Genomic DNA, 21,149 nt, shown 5'->3' with positions numbered 1-21,149 from the left:
GAAACATCTATATTTAAATGTGCCATTAGGAACACAATATTGGTTCAGAGACTGCAGAAATTATACCCTATAAATGAAGCATGTCAAAAATTCTTTGCATTGTTGAAATTGAATGATGACCAAATTGTCTTGTCTTAGTTAAGAGATCACAAGAATTTTCATTTTAAACTTTTATGTTCAAGGATTTATAAAACTTTGCTCTGGGGCTAAAATTTTGACACTTTATTGCAAGTAGGACCTCTGTTAGCCATTAGGGGGCAGAGTGGGGATGGAAGTTGTATGATGGAAGTTTCTGTTCTAGCTAATTTTCTTTTCCAGATGTAAATTATGAGCCTGGAAAACGTAATCCATTTTAAAAGATATGGTTGCCACCATTCTATTATTTATAATGCATTTCTACTTTTTCACTTCTGTCTCCCATGTTATTTATTGTACAGACTAAAAATGATTTTGGATTAAAAACGATCTTCCAGATTCTTATACATCAACTGTGGTACCTGGAGTCAAAAGCCTTCTTATTTTAAGCAGTACGATGATCCACCTCAGACTGTCCCAATCATTTACAAGTTTTCATGAATGTTATAGGAAGATCTCAGAGATCAAACCTTATGAACTCCGACGGGTTCCATCTTCATAACTTGACACTAACCCTCCTTATTCCAGCCCACTTTCTTTCCTGTGGGATAAGCTGTGTAGTTACGCAGGAGTAAGTGCCATATAAGCCCAGTCAGCTCCAAGCAGGCCAATCTTCAAAGGCCTGGGCCTAGTGTTGAGGGGCTTTATGGTTGTTCTGCAGTAGGCAGAATAGAGCTGTTCATGGAAGAAAGTAACTCATGCTGGTCTCTGATCAAATGAAGCACACAACAGATCTTCCTTTGAAGTCAATGGCACTTAACCAAGTTAAGAAGGGTACAGAGAGCAGCTCTGAGTTTCTTGTACCAAGATCTATCAAATAATAAGATTACATCTACATCATGCATTTGATGTCGCTGAAATAAAGTCATTATAATTGAACATCCAAGAACATCTTTTTTAACATTTATTTCACAGGTGTTTTGGGCTCTTGTGTAGCACCAGCAGGAGTCCATTATCCTGTGGCAATATTCTCTTCCCTTGACATTATCTTTTAAATACATAATGTAGCACCAGCCTCTTTTATCAATAGGCTGACAACTAAGTGAGATTTGAGGGTGCAACCAAGAAGAATTCAAGTCAAGATAAAACTGAGAACACAGTAATCAAATAGGAAAAGAGAAAATTACTAGTACATTAATTTGTTCAAAACGTCTTATACATTTTAAAAGGCATTTTAAAAATATATATCAGTGTTTTATTTCAAAACTCATCTCCAACAACAACTTCTGATTTTTCTGTCTTCCTTCTTCTCTAGTAGGAATTTTATATTCAATTCTAATAGAGGCAAGAGGAGACAGAAGCCAGGTTTTTTCAACGTGGATGCCTTTAGTTAGGTGCCTAACTCCAGATTTACACACCCAAATAAAACTGTTTTTAAAAGGTGCTGAGACACTCTCATTGAAGGGATGAATCCAGCCCATTGCATTTAATGGCATATCTCCTGCAGCAGACTTTGCACTTACTTAGCGCCAAGAGAAACAGATTGGTGAGAGTGAATACACTGTTAGTTACTAGCATGTATGGCTAGATGTATGTCTGTGAAATATTTGTTTTGTTTATTTAGGTACCATTTTATGAGTGTTTGTTTTCGGCCAAAGTTTCTTAGTGTTATAGACTAAAACACATAAAATAAATAAAGTTCTACAAAGAACCTAGTGTGCCAGAAATGAACTAATATGTAATAATGTTATGAATTACTGTTATGTAATAATTGTTAGTGAGGGTAAATTATAATATATTGGGGGGTAGTGGAATGTTTATTATATGCCTATAATGCTCAAATTCAATGGGTGTGTACAGGAAGGTAACACAGTGGCTTCCCAGATAAGAATACCCAGGCACACAATCAAAAGTCAGTGGCATCCATCAAGGCTCTAGGCTGAAAAGGCACAGCTGTTTTGCGAGGCTGGGAAGCTAGCGATCAAAAGGACTATAAACCATTAAAAAGTGTCATGATCCCTGTGAAGAAGGTAAGGGGCTCTCCAGACAGTTTCAGTGAGCTCTGACAAGGGAGGCATGCAGACAGAGAGGAGCTCCATGGAAGAGATTATAGGAAGCCAGTCCTAACTAGTGTTCACATGTGGAAGACACCTGGTAAGCTAGATGTGTAGTGTGTTTTATTGTTGTTAAGATACGTTTTCTCTTATGTGCTTTTGTTCTAAAAAATAATACTTTGCTTGAAGAAGCCTATTTGGTCAGTGCTTACCACTGTCATTGTCCCAGAAGGTACAGAAATTTAGGGTCTGAGCCTAAGTCAGACCTGCTAAGGCAACCATGATAAGTACCAGAGGACTGTAACCCAGGACCTGGTCTGTGAGTGGGAGAATTGTATGATTCCACCTTAAGCCAGATGATAGCTAGAGGTTTGAGTCTTCAAAGGCAGGTGCACCTGACAGGACCAAGAGGGATCAGAGGTAGTTCGCTCAGTCACTCTGTCACCTGGCTAATGATGGAAAGAACTTCTAGACATTACAGGGCGCAAGCTAACACTTTTCTTAAAAAAGGCAAAAAAAAAAGTTTTCATTTATTTTTCTTTGGATGAAATTCAGACTATTTAGGACATTCACTCCCAATGGAAGAAAATAGGAAAGATGCTCCCATTAATTTGTGTTACTAAAGTACATTATGTACTTTAAAGTACATAAAGTAAAGTACAAACAGCCATGGGTAAGTAAACTAATAACTCATCAAAAGTTGTGCATTTATAAAGGTTACATACCTTTTTGGGTGCTATTTCAATATTGTCAACCTCAAGCATTCAAATATGAGGCAGGCCTCATAAAATTGCGATTGGCTAAAAGATGAGATTTACGTTTAAAAAAATGGATTCTTTTCCTTTGCTTTCTGGTTTCTGAGCCTCTAGGGTGCCTTAGAGCATGTTATCAAGGATTTTTATGCAACTGTGAGGTCCAAGAATGTACTTTTTAAAGGATGAAAGCTGAAAAATCCCATGTAATCACATGACTCCAGGAGTTGAGGCTTTAAGAACAGTACCAAATCTCATGAGACTGCTGCTATGAGCCACCACGGTATAAAGCCACAAGACAAAACTCTTTTCATAACCTGAGAAGTATAGGTTTCTTCTATCAATGTTGGCAATCCAAAGTGTTCAACAATCATGAATCAGGCCTCCAAAAATAATGAGATTGGCTTAAAATAATGAGATATTTAAAAAAAAATTGGAAATCTACAATTAATTTGTATTAAACACTTGGCACTGCAATCAATCAACAATAATTTATATAAAGCACAATCTCCATTTTGCATAGCACTGGAACCGAGAGTAGTCACTCGGCTGTTTGGGAAAGCTTTGAATATAGTGACAATAGAGGATGGGAAGAGAGCACTGCATTGGTTACACTCACTTCTTGTTCAGAAGGTTATCTTTGTCACCTTGAGGGCTAGTAACAATTTTATGTGAATTAATATTTAAGAATTAATACTTAAGGCTTAGAATACCATTTGCCAAAGAAAGTTTCCTACTTGCCAGTGGTGAATGGATGTTGCCAGGTGGACAGGCAGAGGGTGTAATTTGGATTAGGCCAGCCCCTAGAGTTTGATCAATGATAAATTATAAAGGGCCTATTTCCTGGTTTAGATTTGAATGGAAATGACATCTTAAGAATACAGAGGCTCTTGTGAGTTTTCTGTCATTTGGTGCAAAAATAGTATAAGAACAAACTCTATGATTTCGGAGCTATTCAACCTGTCCCCTAGTCCTGATTCATTCCCAAACCCAACCTTGAGCTCTATGCCTAATTGTACTGTCTGGTTGGCCCATCTCTATTACTTTCACATTTGTTCTGTTTCATCTGAAGACATAATACAATTATTTTTAAAGAAGTTTTTAAAAATTAGAACCACAAGGGGATTAAACTTCTGAAGCAACTGTTAACACATGCCTATGAATGAACCATGTCTGTCTACATAAGGACACCCCCCGCTGGGCACTGGGTTTGAACCCAGGCATTTTCAGCAGCAAACCTAAAAGCCTCTACAGGGGCGCTGGAACTATTTGTTATAATGAGAGTCCTGCAGCCATTGAACAACACTCATTCATTGCTATGGTTACTTAAAGCCAAGGGGTGCTGGCGGGGCACCATCAGCACCCATAGCTCAAGCGTCCCCTGAGCCCCCTTTTTTGCCAGGAGAGAATCATGAAGGAATAAGGGAAGGGGGAAAACACCGTGAAGAAAATGAGCTTAGTGGTGTGGGTGCGGATTCTTGCTTTGCAGAGTAGAAGCAGGAAGCGCATGATGAGCTCTGTGCAGGGAGAACGGATGTGACTGTGGGAGCGACAGAAGCAGAGGGGGTGAGTGGGCGACGGAGGAGTGAGAATGGAGGGAAGGGGGAGAGAGGGAACCGCGGGGGGATCACCCCCGCCCCCCAAGCGCTGCCCCTGCCAGCCGCACCAGTCTCTTCCCGGTGTGTGGGGCTGAGGCGGCTCTGAACCTGCCCTCCCCAAGAGGCCCGGCCCCGCCCCTGCTCCTCTTTCCTCCAGCCCCGGTAAGAGCCGCCCAAGGAGCTGGGGGCCGCTGTGGGGACCCCCGGGCTCCCTTGGGGGCTCTTCCCACAGCCCAGCTGGCTGGGGGCGAGGCCAAGGGGCGGGGCCTCGCGCCCTCCCCCCCGCGAGGTTCCGGCGCTGGGCAGCGCGTGTGGGGAGCTGCGCTCCGGGAAAGCAGCAGCAGCAGATTGGACAGTCGCGGTCCGCACATGCGCTGCCTCCCCCCGCTAGCTCTGTTCCCTTCCAGGGCAGCAGCGGCAGCAGCAGGAGGAGGGGCCGCAGCCCTGCGCCGGGGGCTTTCCCTCTCCCAGCCGGGCGCACCCCGGGAGCCAGCAGAGCGCCCCGTGTCTCCCTTCCCGGCCCGGCGGGCAGATGTTACCACCCACTTGAACCGGAACCTTTTTTGCAAAGGCAGCCTCGGGCTGCTCGCTGCCGTGTGCGCCGGGGAGTGCATCCAGCCCGCTCATTAGGAGGTGGAGGAGGAGCGCGGTAGCTCAGCCGCTAGCAATGGGGCTGTGCATGCCCCGGGCTTAGCCTGCTCGTGCAGTACATGCCAGGGCAGGATGGTTTAGCTGCGGCGCCCTCCGCTCGGCTGGACGTGCTTGGGGCAAGGCTTCTTGGATGAGCCGCTGTGGGGATCAGCCGGGGAGTGCGGCTGGAGGCAGCAACAGCAGCCGCCACCGCCTCTTCCTCTCCTGCTTGTTGTTTTCTCCGCTGCTGCCCATGGCTTCTCGCCACTGCTGGTGACGGGCTCCCCCTGCATCCTCCCGCGCCTGGCCCGCGGCGAAGGAAGATGGGGAACACCACCTCCTGCTGCGTCTCCTCCAGCCCCAAGCTACGCAGGAATGCCCACTCCCGGCTGGAGTCCTACCGCCCGGAGCCCGAGCTGAGCCGCGAGGACACGGGCTGCAACCTGCAGCACATCAGCGACCGGGAGAACATAGACGGTAAGAGAGGTGTGGGGAGCTCCCCGCAGCTAAGGCAGCCGGGAAAATCCCCCTACGGTCTTCCTGGGCTGGGGATCCCCTCTATCTCCAGCCACAGGGGCAGCCCCCAGGGAAATGCATCCCCCACAAGCACAGGAAGAGCCAAGTGGGGGAACTCTCTGCTGTCCTGCTCAAGGGGGGAAACTGGGAAACCCCCAGCTCTCCCTCCCCAAACACCTTGGGAGCCCCCATGGCCTTTTCCTAGCCTCTCAGTGTTTAATCACATCTATTCCTCAGAGGGAATCTATTCTCTCCCCGCCTCCTCCAGGGTTTTTTCTGGCTCTTTTGGTGATTGCAGAGTATATGATGAGACAGAGGGTTTGTTTGGTTTTTTTATGCCTCCATCCACAATTTCGAGGCTTTTGGGTGCTCCTATCCCTGTATATCACAATGCAGCATTATTTACCCCATACTAATATGTCATGATGTAGTTCTGTTTATCCCCACCGGCACCACTTAACCTTTGTGTGGATTCCACCTCTCCATGTATGTGGTTCAGTGTTGGGATCCTTGTGTGGATTCTTGCCATGTACGTTGTGATATGGCATTATTTATCTGCCCTTTCCTCTGATTGGAGGCCTTTATCATTCTCCCACCTTAGTATTGAATGAAAGCCCAGAGAGCTATTTACCTCAGACCATACTTTCAAGATCTTTATGTGTATTTGCCCCCTCACCCAGCATGGACTGATGTGACACTGTTTACACTGGTCCACAGCTTCTGGACCCAATCCACTCTGTTTGAATTTCACAAGTGAATTTTTGCCCACCCAAATTTCCTGAACAAAGATGGTCTGTGGACTCAGCTGTTTTTATGGGTTAATGTTCATCTGTTCCTATGTGTATGCCAAAGCCAATCCTAGTTGGGGGATAAAACATAAAGGACAAACCCGATAGTTATGGAAGTGGGAGAAATTTATCTTGTACTGACCTTCAGTGCCAGTGACTTATTTCCTTCCATTACACTGATGATGAAGCATTGGTATAATAGAGCGATGAATATTCTCTCTCTACAGTATTATTGGAAAAACTATATTCTCATTGACTCAGTAATGACCAAAAAGCCTTTTGTATGCTGTGGTTAATTAGAACCCATCCTATTCTTAAGTGTTATTTTAATGTATAAGTATAAACTAGTTTCTGATTAGCTGAAATAGTTAGTCCTAAAACTTAACTGGTAAAACATCAACTTTCTCATAGTTTGACGTGAAGTGCCTTTGGTAGAAAGCCAAAAAAGTCACATTGGCGCACACTAGATTTTTTTGTCAACATTTTTTCATAGCTTATGTGATCAACTGCAAACTTTGTTTTAAACCAGTTCTCACCATTGGCTTAATTCTTAATAATAGAGTAACTTTACCTCAGGTTATGATTATTTCTTTTAATTAATTTACTTTCTGGAATTGTGACTGTTATTGGACTGTAATGGGATCAATGGGTAGAAAAAAATGTATAATGGCCAGGTTTGAGAAAACTGGGGGAGATTTAAGAACTAGTTGTTGACCTGTGAATGACTGATTCTTGTCACACCAGTGTTGTCCAGATTAGCAGTAAACACCTTTTCCCATGATGGTTTGGATAATATCTAGTCCTGTTTCACATCAGTAGAAACAGGTCTTGCTCTGTAGTTTTAAGTGAGAAGTTTGGTTTTTTTTCAGGGGGGAGGAGCTGTTCTTTAAAGTGTGGTGACAATGCAGAAAATTCTTAATGTCTTTCCTTGTAAACTCACTTTTTGCCAAGAATTCTCTTCATGGTTTGGTTAGACCAGTGGCTCTAAACCTTTCCAGACTACTGTAGCCCTTTGAGGAGTCTGATTTGTCTTGTATACTACAAGTTTCACCTCACTTAAAATATGCTTTCTCACAAAATTAGACATAAAAATACACACGTGTCACAGCACCCTATTAATGAAAAATTACTTTTTCTAATTTTTACCATATAATTATAAAATAAATCAATTGGTATATAAATATTGTACTTACATTTCAGTAAATTGTATATAGAGCAGTATAAACAAGTCGTATGAAATTTTAATTTGTTCTGACTTTGCTAGTGCTTTTTATATAACCTGTTGTAAAACTAGGCAAATATGTAGATGAGTTGATGTACCCCCTGAAAGACCTCGGTGTACCCCCAGGGGTACACATACCCCTGCTTGAGAACCAATGGGTTAGACCAATTTTCAGATCAGTAGCAGTACTCTATGAATGGAAGCACTGATGAGACATGTGTGCATGTTGTCTCTGTCCTAATAAATTCTTGTCAGTTAAAGGACCCTGTGCTTTACCAGTGGAACATAGAAAATAAATACTATCTATCTCTGTTTCATCAGGCTCAGCACTGTGGCAAGTGAAGTTAAGTTCTCAGGTGGGGGAGTTGCCTTCAACTCTGACAGCATATAACAAATTTTGTGGTTTGTCTCGCTTGCCTTGCTGTTTGCTCAGATCTTGCTCCTTACTATGATATGATTAGGTATAGGGTCAGAGGCATCAATTTTCATTGAGGCCATTGAGGAAGAATGAGTTAGTATTTCTTCTTTGAACACAATTGGGGATATTATGAGTATAACAAAATTGAAATACTCACTTGTGCATATCTGTTGTGTTGCAGTCAGATCCACTGGAAGTCTTTGGTCAAAGATGATAGACTGATTACAAAATATAATAAGACTATTCTGTTTCTGAACTCTTATTTCCTGAGACTGGGTACATTTTTGTTTTTTAGATTGCTCGAAACTATATGGCAAACATATGCCTATGGTGACACAATGGAAAAAAAAAACAAATAGTGCACTGTAATAATATTTCTATTGTTTTTCAGTAACTTGAAAATATTTTACATGAAACAATGAAGGAACAATACTGTGGTCAATTTTTTTATTTTTTGGGGAAGAGAGAATATAAGGTCTTGATTCTTCAGGTAGCCTACAAAATATCTAAAATCCATGAAATATTCTTGAGAGCTATTTAGCTCTTCAAAAGAATTGGATATTTATTTGAAAAAACAAACTGGTGATACCACTGTAAAAAAACAATTTGGATACTTAGGCAACTTTGTTGTTTGTTTTTTAACCTGTGTTTCTCACTACCTGTTACTGCAGTGAGAACATCACTGTCAGATACAGTATGTTTGACAGTGATGTTGAAGTTCTGGAAATGCTAATTCACTAGCACTTTTTTCCTCTCACACAAGTACTGATTATAAATTGTGCTTTCAGAAACTACACATTGTGGTGAGTAGAATGAGTTGTTGTTGTTGTTGTCCTCTACCTTCAAGTCTGCCTTCAGTTCTCTTGTGTTGATCAAGCTTTATAGAACTCTAGCTTTTAGGATTGGGCAAAGCAACTTTTTGTAAAATAAAATTACCTTAAACCAGTCTTACATTTTTCAAACCTTAGTAACAAATTAACTTCCCACCTGTCTGTTCCCTGGTGAACCAGGACCAGAATGGAAATGCCAAAATACAGTGAGAAAACTGATTATTGTGGCATTTCCAGGTAAGTAGAAGCTATGGATATCTTGTGAAAGAGATACAGTTTCCAGCCTAATTTTATTGAAGAAACTGGTTCCAGTAAATAAATGAACTCTTGAGAGCTTGTGCAAACAGAACCTTTTGAGGTTTGCTAGTCATTCTGTGCTTTGTACTGAAACCATTGGAAATGCTGTCATGGAGAGAGGTACCAGTGAATTCTAATTACAGGACCTGATCATGCAGTTCTTGTAGGGGAGGGAACTCGCATTATCTTAAATGGAAGTTCTCCCTGAGCAAGGAATGTAGGATTGGGCCTACAGCTATACCTGCCTGTTGCCATGTTGTCCGAAAGCATCATTTTTGTAAGATAGCAGGAACTCTTTGTGTCTGTAAGTGAAGGGAATTTTGGAAATGTTTGAGTGGGAACAAACTTCTTTCAGAGACTTCCAAGTTAGAAGGCTAAACTCCTGTTCTGAATGTTTTTTCTGGTAATGGTCATGTGGAAATGCTTCAAGAATCACCTTTTTGATTATCAGTCAACAACACATTTTTCTGAAAAATTGGATCCATTGGGTTTCTCTGATAATTAGACCATTATCTTCAGGCATAGACAGAGGCAGTAAAGATAACTGGTTATCTGCTTTGCTGCTTAATTCTGCCCAGAAGCAAAAGAGGAATTCTAATATGGAGCTCAGAGGATGCCCACTCTTTTTAATGACTGATTGCTCATTGAAACTTTTCAAGGTTATGAAATGGTTTAACCTTTTAAAATCTTGCTTCAGGAAAGTTGTGACAATAGGCTGAGGACTTCTTAATGAATTTGGATGACCAACTTTTCTATCTATTGCTCATCAAGAGACTTATCTAGCAATATCCTGGCTACAAATGTAAGAGAAAACAGTAGATCACTTAGGGCTTGGCTACACTGGAGAGTTGCAGTGCTGGTGGAGGCTTTACAGCGCTGCAACTTAGTAACTGTCCACACCTGCAAGGCACATCCAGCGCTGCAACTCCCTGGCTGCAGCGCTGGCTGTACACCTGGTCTGCTTGGGGTATAACGAGTGCAGCGCTGGTGATGCAGCACTGCTCGTCAAGTGTGGCCACACACCAGCGCTGTTGTTGGCCTCCAGAGTATTAGGAGATATCCCAGAATGCTTTTAACTAAATTACTCTGTTTTGTTATGATGCCTCTCTTTGTTTTGTTGTGAACTCAGGGCTCCGGAAGCTGCTTATCTAAAAAACAAACACAGCTCTTGTTTGCTGTGATCAATCTGTAAGTGACTGTGAACAGTCAATTGAGATAATGCACTACCTTGCTGTGAATGAGGCAGGCAGGGGGATGAGTGTTTTGCTTAAGGAGAGAAACAGCGGGTGGGAGGGGGAGAAAGGGAGTCGGTTGGAGCAGCTGCTTATCTGGTCTGCAGGCTATATGCAGTTAAGAGTTAATGAGGGGTCGAGGAAATTTTCAGATTTTGCAAGGCAGGGAGCTGAAGTGTCGGCTCCAAAAATCCACACACTCTCTGTCCCCCGCTCCCTGTCACACTCCACCCCACCCCCCTCTTTTGAAAAGCACATTGCTGCCACTTGAACACTGGGATAGCTGCCCATAATGCACCACTAACAATAGCGCTGCAAATGCTGCAAATGTGGCCACACTGCAACGCTGGTAGCTGTGAGTGTGGCCACACACCAGCGCTTTCCCTACACAGCTGTACGAACACAGCTGTAACTCCCAGCACTGCACATCTGCAAGTGTAGCCAAGCCCCCAATGTGTCAGTCTGGTAAAGTGGTGTTATTACTTAGATGACCTGATTTTTTTTATTTTTTTAACCCAGTCTTTTGCTAGACGCTTTGTCCACTTTAAAATTGTTGTCGTATTTGGTTATTGGTCTGATTAAGACATGTGGGCTGGATCGTTTATTCCGTTTAGACATGGGGGTTCTGGGTTTGAGAATCTCACAGAATGGACTCTGTAAGGGGCTCAGGTGTTATGGTGATAGGTGCTGTTATGAAGGCTAGCTCGATAAAGGAAATTTAGATTAGATTGACTGTGGTCTAGACCAGTGCTTCTCAAACTATCTGATGTGGCAGACCGGCAGTTTTTTTTCCCAATGTGCCAGGGACTGGTACCATATTTCCCAGGGACCGGTACCATATTATTATAGTTTTTGCATAGGCACATAGCACATCAGATCAGAAAAACTAACATTGTTCACTGAATTAATTGGCATGGGAGTGTGGCGTACATGCAGAGATGTTCTCATTTAAATACATTGAAACCTGACTGAAAGGCTGTGCATCTGGGCGGATAGTATAAAATGACTAGATCCAAGAAAATATTATTTGAACATTTGTAGTAGTATTAATTTATATCAGAAACAATATAATAGAATAAAAATTGGCAGACATTTTTTATTTTGTTTATTTATCAATATTATAATATGTGCTTCTGAAAACATAATATTTAATATTGTCAACTTTTATCGACTGATTATTCTTGGTGGAATTCTGGTGTGATTTTTAAATTATACTATTATTTCTCTCTTTCTTTCCTGGAAACTCGCCACGGACCAACAGCCAATGGTTCGCAGACCAGCGCCGGTCCACGGACCACCACTTTGAGTAGCACTGATCTAGACTACATTTATACATGATATCAGCATGTCTGTTGTCACACAGTCAGATCCACTGTTGGCTTAACTAGTGAAAAAACTGAGAGATTACTGATCTGAAAAAGGTGGCTCTCAGGCTTGATTTTCCTGTATGGCTCAGATTTTTTCCACAGTAGGCTCTTTGTGAGAGCTTTGGTGGAGAGAGGATAACTTCACAGGATATATGGTATGAGACCACTGTCATAACCTGAAACCAGCTGAGCTCAAAGACTGTGTTCCTTGACCAGGGGCTAATCAGAAGTTGCTCTTGGTATTGGTAGGAAATAAAGTTCTTATAATAAGAATTACTCTGTCCCCGTCCCCCCGCTCCCTTGCAAAATCCTTCTAATGTTTCTGGGTCACATTTTTCATTGCCAATTGCAGATCAGATAACTGAACCCTGCGTGACTACATCCCTAATAAACCTATTAAACTCTTTTTGTGGTAGGTTAATTTTTCTGCAGCTGGTAGACAATCTCTTGAGAAACAATCCACCATGAAAGCAGCTTATTTGTGAAAATGGGCAGTAGCCATGTGAGAACATTTGAATTAAGATTACATAGTGTGCCTCAGGTGTGCTGGACTCTGTGAGAATCATGAGGTTTTCTATGTTGCCAAGTATAAAACTCAAGTGTAGTAAAGTTTTATAATCTGTCTGGTTTAGTTAATGAAGACCTTAAAGTCTATGATTTATGAAATGAGAATGTTGGTTCCTTTCAGAGTGAATGGTGGATTGAATCCTGCCCTCATTTTCATTTTTCTAGTCTCACTGACCTCAACAGAATTGTACAGGTATAACTGATAGCAGAATTTGGCCTGAAACGTCTACAATTTTAACTGGTTGGTACTGGGATCTAGTGACAGTGTGGGGGTGAATTCCAAATCTATACATTGAAAAGCTGAAGTCTTAAAGGAGTGATACCCACTTTTCTGTGAATGACTGTTGTGTGATTTCATTGTCTATATTTAGGATGTATAATTTTGTTCCATGGAACCAGCCAACACAAAGAGATACATTCATTTGTATCTGGTTGAGTGCTGATAAAATACAGCAGTCTTTGAACACCCAGGGCCACATTTCACCAAGGAAGAGACCCAGACCCACAAAAGCAATTTTGCCACTTCCTTAGTTTAGTTTGGAGTGTTCATGTGCACACATTTCTGAAGTACCTAACCTTGAATACCACAGACTAAACTGTTTTTAAAAGTGTAATCTTGCTCAGATTAGCATCTCCCCTCTCTTATAAAAATGGGCCATATGATTTTTAATTACTGTAAATATGATTGATCTTTTGTTTTTACATCTCTTGTGAAAGACAGTGTAGTTTAGTGCCCCTAAACCTTGTGCTGGAACATTGGTTCAGTATTGGCTCAGAGACAGAAAGTCAGTAGATGACAAAGCTAACACTATACCTTGCAGCGTCTACTGTCTTTCTTGGAGGTCATGCATCTAAGTATCGCTGACACCTTACCCTTTAATAAAACTACTGTGCTTGCATTCAACCTCCTACACCATTCTGCCCTGAGCTTGGCTCCTATGTTGCACTTTGCTGCTAATGCCAATGTTGATGCTTTCCTTGCTTTTGGTGTTTTTCCCCCCTCCCCCTCTCATCTCCATGCCTTTTTTCTTTTTGCTCCCTCTTTGCCAAGTGACTATCAGCACCTTGTTCAAAGCCTGCCTAAAATCTCATTTCTCCCATGTCATTTGCAGGAAGTGAATTAATTCACACTGTGTAAAATGTGTGTATATGTATAAATATGTAGAAATGGAACCATCAAGATGCATATGTGTTAAAACTAGTCATCTTGTGAGCTTATTACTATAACCCTTAGTTTAGTACATTACCATATGATTTGTTTCCAAGAATTTCAGTTAATGCTTGAGATGCACAAGAGCACCAAAGTTTAGCTCAGACAAATACTTGAAACAGAATGTTGTGGATTAAAATGTACACGTTTGAAAATGTAAAGGCTGCTGTACTGACACACATTTGCACAGGTAACTAAGAATGTTACGTTGACAAGATACATGAGGAATCCTGGTGCTGCGTAGTGTTGTTGGCTGGTATTGCTACATGAATATTGTCACATTCGGTGTCCAGTAAAAAAAATAAAAATCTGGATTTTAAATGTCTTTTCTATGTTGTATCTTAACAAGAATATGAAATAAACTTTTACAAAATGAAAACTTAAATGACATATAGTCCTTATTGTAGACTGATAACTATATTTAATGAAAATGGAGCCTTTGAAGATTAGCACTGTTCTTGCTTTGGAACGTTTTGCTTTGTCATTGTTTATTTCAATCAAAGAATTAACCAGCATAACCATAGTTTTTAAAAGTAATGTTAAAGAAAAAAGATGAAATGTGAAATTTTAAATAGAAAACTTTACCCTCAAGACTATTTAACATCCAGATTATAAATCTCCATGTGTGAGACGTTCTGCTAAACGTTGATGTTACTTTTATTAAACCAATACTGCTGGGTGCAGTTGTACTTGTTTAGTTTTAAATAATAATTGTAGGTTTTGCCTTCACTGCAACTGCTAGCTTGACTTACTCCCCTTGGGTTAGCTTAGGTTGAGTGAGCGTGGCCATGCTGTGAAACTTTCAAGCTATGCAGAATGCTTGGATTAGCAATTCAGGAGTTGTGCTGATTTGAGCATAGCCTGTGGTAGCATGCTCACTGCATAGCTGAAGCATTACCCATGCCCCTTAACGGCCCAGGGAGCTTGAGTTTAAAGCACCACTTAACTCAAGGTAGAGATTTTTGTGTGTGCGAAGGGAAGTCGGGTTAGGTCAGGTTATACCTTGAGCAAGCAGTCCTTGGCTACTAGCTATTCATCTGGTTCAGGAACTGTTTACAGCATTTGTAGGGTGGTGGTTGCAGGTTCTGCATTTAAATCCTTGTTTTGTTTTTTTCCTCTCGATGTTGTAAAACTTCATGTCTGTGAACTTGCAAAGGATTTATTAGCGTAACCGTAAACATCTCGTGGTAGATGTTCAGCTAGTGTAAATGTCATAGCTCGGTTAGGTTCAGTGAGCTATGGTAGTTTACACTAGCTGAAGATCCTGCCCCTCTTGCATTAGTTCTTTGCACAGGTAATCTGACTTCTGTTAGGCCAGGTCAATGCTGCAGCTCTGCCACTGTAGCGCTTTAATGAACACACTCACTATGGTATTTGGAGGGATTCTCCTGTTGCTGCACTTCACCTACCGGAGAAGTGGTAGCTAGATGGAGGAAGAATTCTTATGTCAGCCTAGTGCTGTGTACACCAAAGGTTGGGTCAGCATAGCCATGTCTCTCAGGGATGTGGATATTCACACCCCTGAGAGTCTTAGTTGTGCTGCTGTAAGTTTTCAGTGTGGGCTATGGCTACATTAGAGAGCTTGCAGTAGTAGGGAGGGAAGGGATAGCTCAGTGGTTTGAGCATTGGCCTGCTAAACCCAGGGTTGTGAGTTCAATCCTTGAGGGGGTCACTTAGGGATCTGGGGCAAAAATCAGTACTTGGCCCTGCTAGTTAAAGCAGGGGGCTGGACTCAATGACCTTTCAAGGTCCCTTCTAGTTCTAGGAGATTGGTATATCTCCAATTATATGTATCTGTGCTGCCTTAAGCTCTCTAGTGTAGCTGCTCTAAGCCAATGAGAGAGAGCTCGCCCATCAACTTAATTAATCCACCACCAATGAGTGATGGGAGAAGCTCTTCCGCTGACACAGTGCTGTCCACATCGACATTGCTGTGTCGCTCAGGGTGGCTTATTCACACCCCAGAGTGACATAAGTTATACCGACATAAGTGGTAGTGTAGACATAGCTGTAGACCAGCCCTGTGTAGCTGTACCATTATAGCTATACTGACAAATCCTCCTTGTGCAGGTGCAGTTTATATGGGCAAAAAATTCTTTTGCTGGTATAGTTTATACCAGTTCTGTGAGTGAAATAAGCTATACTGGTAAAAGCACACATTGTTGCCACCTGGTGTGAAACTGATGGGCCCGTCTTCCAGCTAGTGCAACCTTGGGAGCAAAAGAGCAAATTGGTAGTAGACCCAAGTTTGCTACCAGTGTGGTGCTTTCCACTGTGCATTAGTATTTCAGCAAGGTGATATTTGGTACTGTTACCACATTGTTGCATTCATGAGATCTCTTCACAGCTTTCTAATGGATATAGAAATGCACTATGAATTATTCCTGCTTCTCTCTGTGTGAAGAGAAGAATTTATTACTTTCAGGTGTTGAGAAGCAGCTGCTCATGCTTTGCAAGTCTTGCATAGAAGAAGAAAAAAATAAAAACTGAGCTGTACTTGGTCAGCAAACCAAATTGGCTTGCTTGCACTCTGTCTCTAGGGAGCATGGCAGAGACTGTATGTGTGTGTGTGTGTGGCAAGTGGTGATTTTGTGTTGGGCAAGTGTGGGTTGTGAGTTTTTGTTTTTCCATTTCTGCACAGTTTAATTGTTCGTAGGGAGTAGTGGTGTTGTCCTCCTCTCTTCTTTCCACGTTCTGTTCTATTTCTTGAGAGAGAAATAAGATTACAAAAAGTGGGATCCATGTCAGATGGATCAGTACTTTGACTTTCAGAATTGTATGCGGCTTGTTACTTGTTCTGTGGGGAAAACTTTCCTTGCTGCAGGTGAGACTGGTGACCATAAAAATACAAAACCTTCCTCCTAAATGAACAAGTCAGTATTTATTTCCTTTGTTCAAGAGATAAGGAAAATTTCTTGTTTTACCTCTTTATGCCTCCTGCACAAAAATTGTTTTTCAATGTTCCCTGATTTCATTTAAAAATAAAAATGTGACCTCTAGGTACCTCTAGGTCAGAATGTCTCAGGAGCAGGCTGCCCCGGGGGGGGATAGAGAATGTATTCTGGGGGCATGCGAGAAGCTTTTGGGGCGGGGGGGGGGAACATACTGTGAAATTTTACCCATAGCAATGAATAACTAGCAAAGTTGAATCCTCCAGACATATCAGGTCCTCAGATGGCGCTGTGCATTTTGACGGATTTCTGTTAAGCTTGCTTAGCATTATACAAAGTCATTGCCTTCTGTACATTAATTTGCCATGACACAGTTGTGACACTCTGAACCTCAAAGTAGTACAGTGGAACCCCCATATTGATCACTGTCATATGATTATTATATGTTTTGTACGAACTATGCCTTGTGAGGTATAATTTTAAAAATCTTAATATCCTAGTGAGTTGTATGTACTATCAGTGAATGTTAAGTTATGAATTATTGCCATATGTGCTACTGAAATATGTTGTGAGGTTGGGAGACATCCATAGCTGGCCTTTCAGTAGGGACAAAGGAGCAACTGTCACTAGCCAGACAGGTATTGTGGCCCATCAGGAAGAATCCACTGTCCCAGAGATTTCTCAGAGAGGGTACGTACGCAATGAGGGCTGCCTAATCCATGTCACAGCAAGGACCTTTCTAGCAGCTGGAAGACCATATAAAAGAGGGAGAGGGACATCATGACAGTGACACTTGGCCTCTCTCCTCCCCCATCTCAAAACTTGGAAGATTGTTTGGAACACACAGACTTTGAACTGGGGAGATTGGTCCCAGCCTGTGGATTGAGAACTATGAGCTGCCTGTAACATACGTTTGGGTAAGAGACTGTTTGATTCAAATCTTGCGGTAGAATTTAGACTGCGAGTTTATCCTTATTTCTTATGTAACCAACTCTGATCTTTGTCTCCTATTTATAATCACTTAAAATCTATCTTTCTGTAGTTAATAAATCTGTTCTGTATTTTACCTAAAACAGTGTGTTTTTGGTTGAAATGCTTGGAGAATCTCAGCTCAGATTACACAGGCTGGTGCATGTCCACTTTCCATTGACAGATGGCGAGCCAGCTAATGAGTTTGCACTGTCCATGGGAGTCTTGAGCAGCATAAGCTGGTGTATTTTGGGGTTCAAGGCTGGGGGGTTGGGTGGTGTGTTGGTGCCTCTCTGTATGATTCATGTGGCTCAGGGAGCATTCATGCTGGGCTTGGGGTTCCTCATGTTCATGGCTGAAAGATCACAGCTCCTTGTCACTGGCGTAGCACTGTATGAGAGACAGCCCAGGCTGGAGAGATAAGGGGGCACAGAGGTCCCACAGTTCCAGATTGTACCCTGGTTTCCCGTCGCAGCAGTATGCACATTTGATTGTAAACATCGACCACAATCACAGTTTTGCTTTTGCTATTACTGCAGTAGATTCTTGGCTCTGTTTGAATTGGTGCCTTAGTGAGTTTCATATTTATTTTTTAAAATCGGTATATGTAGGGCCCTACCAAATTCACCATCCATTCTGATCAATTTCACAGCGAGAGGGTTTTAAAATTGGTCAGTTTCACAATTTCAGATGTTTGTCTGAAATTTCGTGGTGGTGTAATGGGATCGGCGAGGGGGTGTTTGCCACCCTCGCTTCTATGTTGCCTTCAGAGCTGGGCTGTGAAGGCAGCACCCTCCCAGGTGCCTGTAGTTAAGGGGAGGTTCCCAGAGGTGGAGGTGGGTAGGATCTCCCCCATGCTGCTGGGAGCACTCAAGCTGGGGGCTCCTAGCTGCTAGTCCAGGCCAGGGACAGATTAAGGCAGGAGGCCCACCCAGGAAAAATGGGTACCAAAGCCCCAGGGCAGAAGCACCTACCGGGTCACCCTGAACCCCAGTAGCAGCTGCAGGGGCTGAAGCCTTGAGCTCAGACTGCCCTGAGCCCCGGCTGTAGTGTCAGAGGGTGGCAGCCCCAAGCCTGGGCTGCCCTGAGACCTGGCTTGAGCAGCGACATGGGCCCAGGCTGCCCCAGTTGGAGCGTCGGAGATAGGCAGAAGCCCCCAGGGGAGAAAGCCCTGGGCTCAGGGCCTGGAGCCCAGCTACTGGGCTGCTGCAGTGCAGAAGTGAGGGTGTAGCACCCTCATTTCTGTGCTGCCTATGGAGGTGGGTCTGATCTCCCCGCCAAGAGCAGCCGTGCAGGGGAAGAACAACTCTTGTCCCTCCCCAGAGCAGCTGGTCTAGCAGCTAGGAGCCCCCGGCTCCCTGCAGCAGGGGAGATCAGATTTCACAGGGGAGGGCTGATTTCATGGTCTATCACACGTTTTTCACAGCTGTGAAATTGGTAGGGCCCTAGGTATATGTACTTGTGTGCCTGGGGATGGGGGCATAAACTGCTGCAGACATGAAGAGGGGCATGATCAAATACAGAGGTTAGTAACCTTTCAGAAGTGGTGTGCCGAGTCTTCATTTGTTCACTCAAATTTAAGGTTTTGCATGCCAGTAATACGTTTTAACGGTTTTAGAAGGTCTCTTTCTATAATTCTGTAATATATAACTAAACTATTGTTGTATGTAAAGTAAATAAGGTTTTTAAAATGTTTAAGAAGCGTCATTTAAAATTAAATTAAAATGCAGTCTCCCAGACGGGTGCTCAGGACCCGGGCAGTGTGAGTGCCACTGAAAATCAGCTCACATGCCGCCTTTGGCACATGTGCCATAGGTTGCCTACCTCTGATCAAATAAGTTTGAGAAGCACTGCTCCAGGTATGTATGCAGTGTCGTTGTAGCCATGTCAGGGTATTAGAGAGACTAGATAGAGAGGTAATATCTTTTATTGGACCAACTTCTGTTGGTGAAAGAGATGAGCTTACGCAGCACTCCTTCAGGTCCGGGACGCTTACTTAGTTTCACAGCTAAGTACATGATGGAACTGATTGTTTAGTGTAAGTAAATTCAGAAGGTTATAGATAGTGAGACCTCTGGGGATGATGTTTTGTTTCTGCATCTATGGACTGCCAAGATGTTTATTTCCTAGATGTCTGTACTGGTTGAGCACCATAAATACCAGAGATATTACCTTGGGTTGCAAATAAGGAGTTTGCTTACAGTATTGTGTTCTTCTGTTTACTTTGAGATCAGCTTCCTAAGTTTTCATGAAACTAGCTGATTAAAGGACGACATAACTCCAGCATTTTACTGGGACAGTTGGCTAATAAAGAAGTCCTCCCTACTGAAAGTAACGATAGTGATTCAATGGACAATACAAAACTTAACTCAGTGGAATCAAGGAATATTGCTCAGGGGAACCCACAAACTTCATTGTAGAAAAAAAGATTAGAAGGGATCTGTTTTGGATTAGTTGACTTGAGTATTGTGGTTGCCCACTGTTCAGTTTTATTTTATTATTATTCACTCAATGAAATAAGGTGTTTCTGTGATTTGGGAAATTATATGGCATACTTTACAAATATACATACTTGCATCTGACTAAGTGTGAACCGCATACTTTCCTGTGTAAAGAGAGCTTGTATCAAAATAATGCATGTTTAGGAATCATGACTGTTGTTGACAAGACAGCCAATGGTATATAGACAAACATGTCGTAAGAGAGACATATTTAGGTACTCCTCCAAGTACTTTACAAACATTGAATTGAAGCTCACAATGACCCTGTGAGGTAGAGAAGTACTTTGCAAAAAGAAGTTGTGATGTATCTGAGGCTATATAGAAGAGTCAGTATCTGAGGTGGGATTGGCACTTGCAAATTCTTGGCTCCCCGTTCTGTGCTCAGACCATTAGATTGTGCCTGTCTTTGTGGATTGAGTAAGGTTTTCATTAAACAATAAAACTAGTCAACCATCATTTGGTTTAAGCAACTATGGTACAGAGCAGTGGTTCTCAAACTAGGGCCGCCGCTTATTCAGGGAAAGCCACTGGCGGGCCGGGCCGGTTTGTTTACCTGCCGCGTCCGCAGGTTTGGCCGATCGCGGCTCCCACTGGCTGCGGTTCGCCACTCCAGGCCAATGGGGGCTGCAGGAAGCAGCGCAGGCCAAGGGACATGCTGGCTGCCCTTCCTGCAGTCCCCATTGGCCTGGAGCAGCAGACTGTGGCCAGTGGGAGCCGCGATCGGCCGAACCTGCGGACGCGTCAGGTAAACAAACCGGCTCGGCCCGCCACGGGCTTTCCCATAACAAGCGGAGGCCCTAGTTTGAGACCCACTGGTATAGAGGCAACTGTCCCTTTAAAATGAAATGCAGATTAGAGAAGTCCAATAACTCAAAATCCACACAGAAAATCTGAGAAACAATGGTTAGTATTACACAGATCATCAGAAGCTTCTGTTCATAGAAAGATGGTTACTCTTTGTTGAACTACACTCAATGTATTATTGTAGTGTTAATTTTGAAGGCTTGTCTAACGGCTTGTCTATACTTGTCTAAAGGCTTGTCACGTTAATATGTGATTGATGCAGCGGCATCGATTTAGCGGGTCTGGTTAAGACGCGATGAGTCGATGGGAGAGTGCTCTCCCATCGACTTCAGGACTCCACCTCCCCAATAGGCAGAAAGTAAGTCAGTGGCAGAGCATCTCCTGTCATCCTAGCATGGTGTAGACATTGCGATAGGTCGATTTTAAGC

At 42.7% G+C, this 21,149-nt stretch overlaps 1 protein-coding gene across 1 annotated transcript in view; it reads left to right on the top strand.

Annotated features, from left to right (window-relative positions):
• Positions 1-4,790: 4,790 nt before the first annotated feature.
• CCNY (cyclin Y) overlaps positions 4,791-21,149 on the top strand; it is a 210,248-nt gene continuing 193,889 nt past the window's right edge. Inside the window, exon 1 of the mRNA XM_039527901.1 lies at positions 4,791-5,586. Within this exon, the coding sequence (XP_039383835.1) occupies positions 5,433-5,586 (154 nt within the window). The 5' untranslated portion in view covers positions 4,791-5,432. The remainder of the gene's footprint in view (positions 5,587-21,149) is intronic.

This window comes from Mauremys reevesii, linkage group 2 (genome assembly GCF_016161935.1).
Source record: "Mauremys reevesii isolate NIE-2019 linkage group 2, ASM1616193v1, whole genome shotgun sequence".
In the NCBI taxonomy this organism is placed as follows: Eukaryota; Metazoa; Chordata; order Testudines; family Geoemydidae; genus Mauremys; species Mauremys reevesii.
The sequence above is the reverse complement of the archived record's forward strand: the minus strand, read 5'-3'. Positions and strand labels throughout refer to the sequence as shown.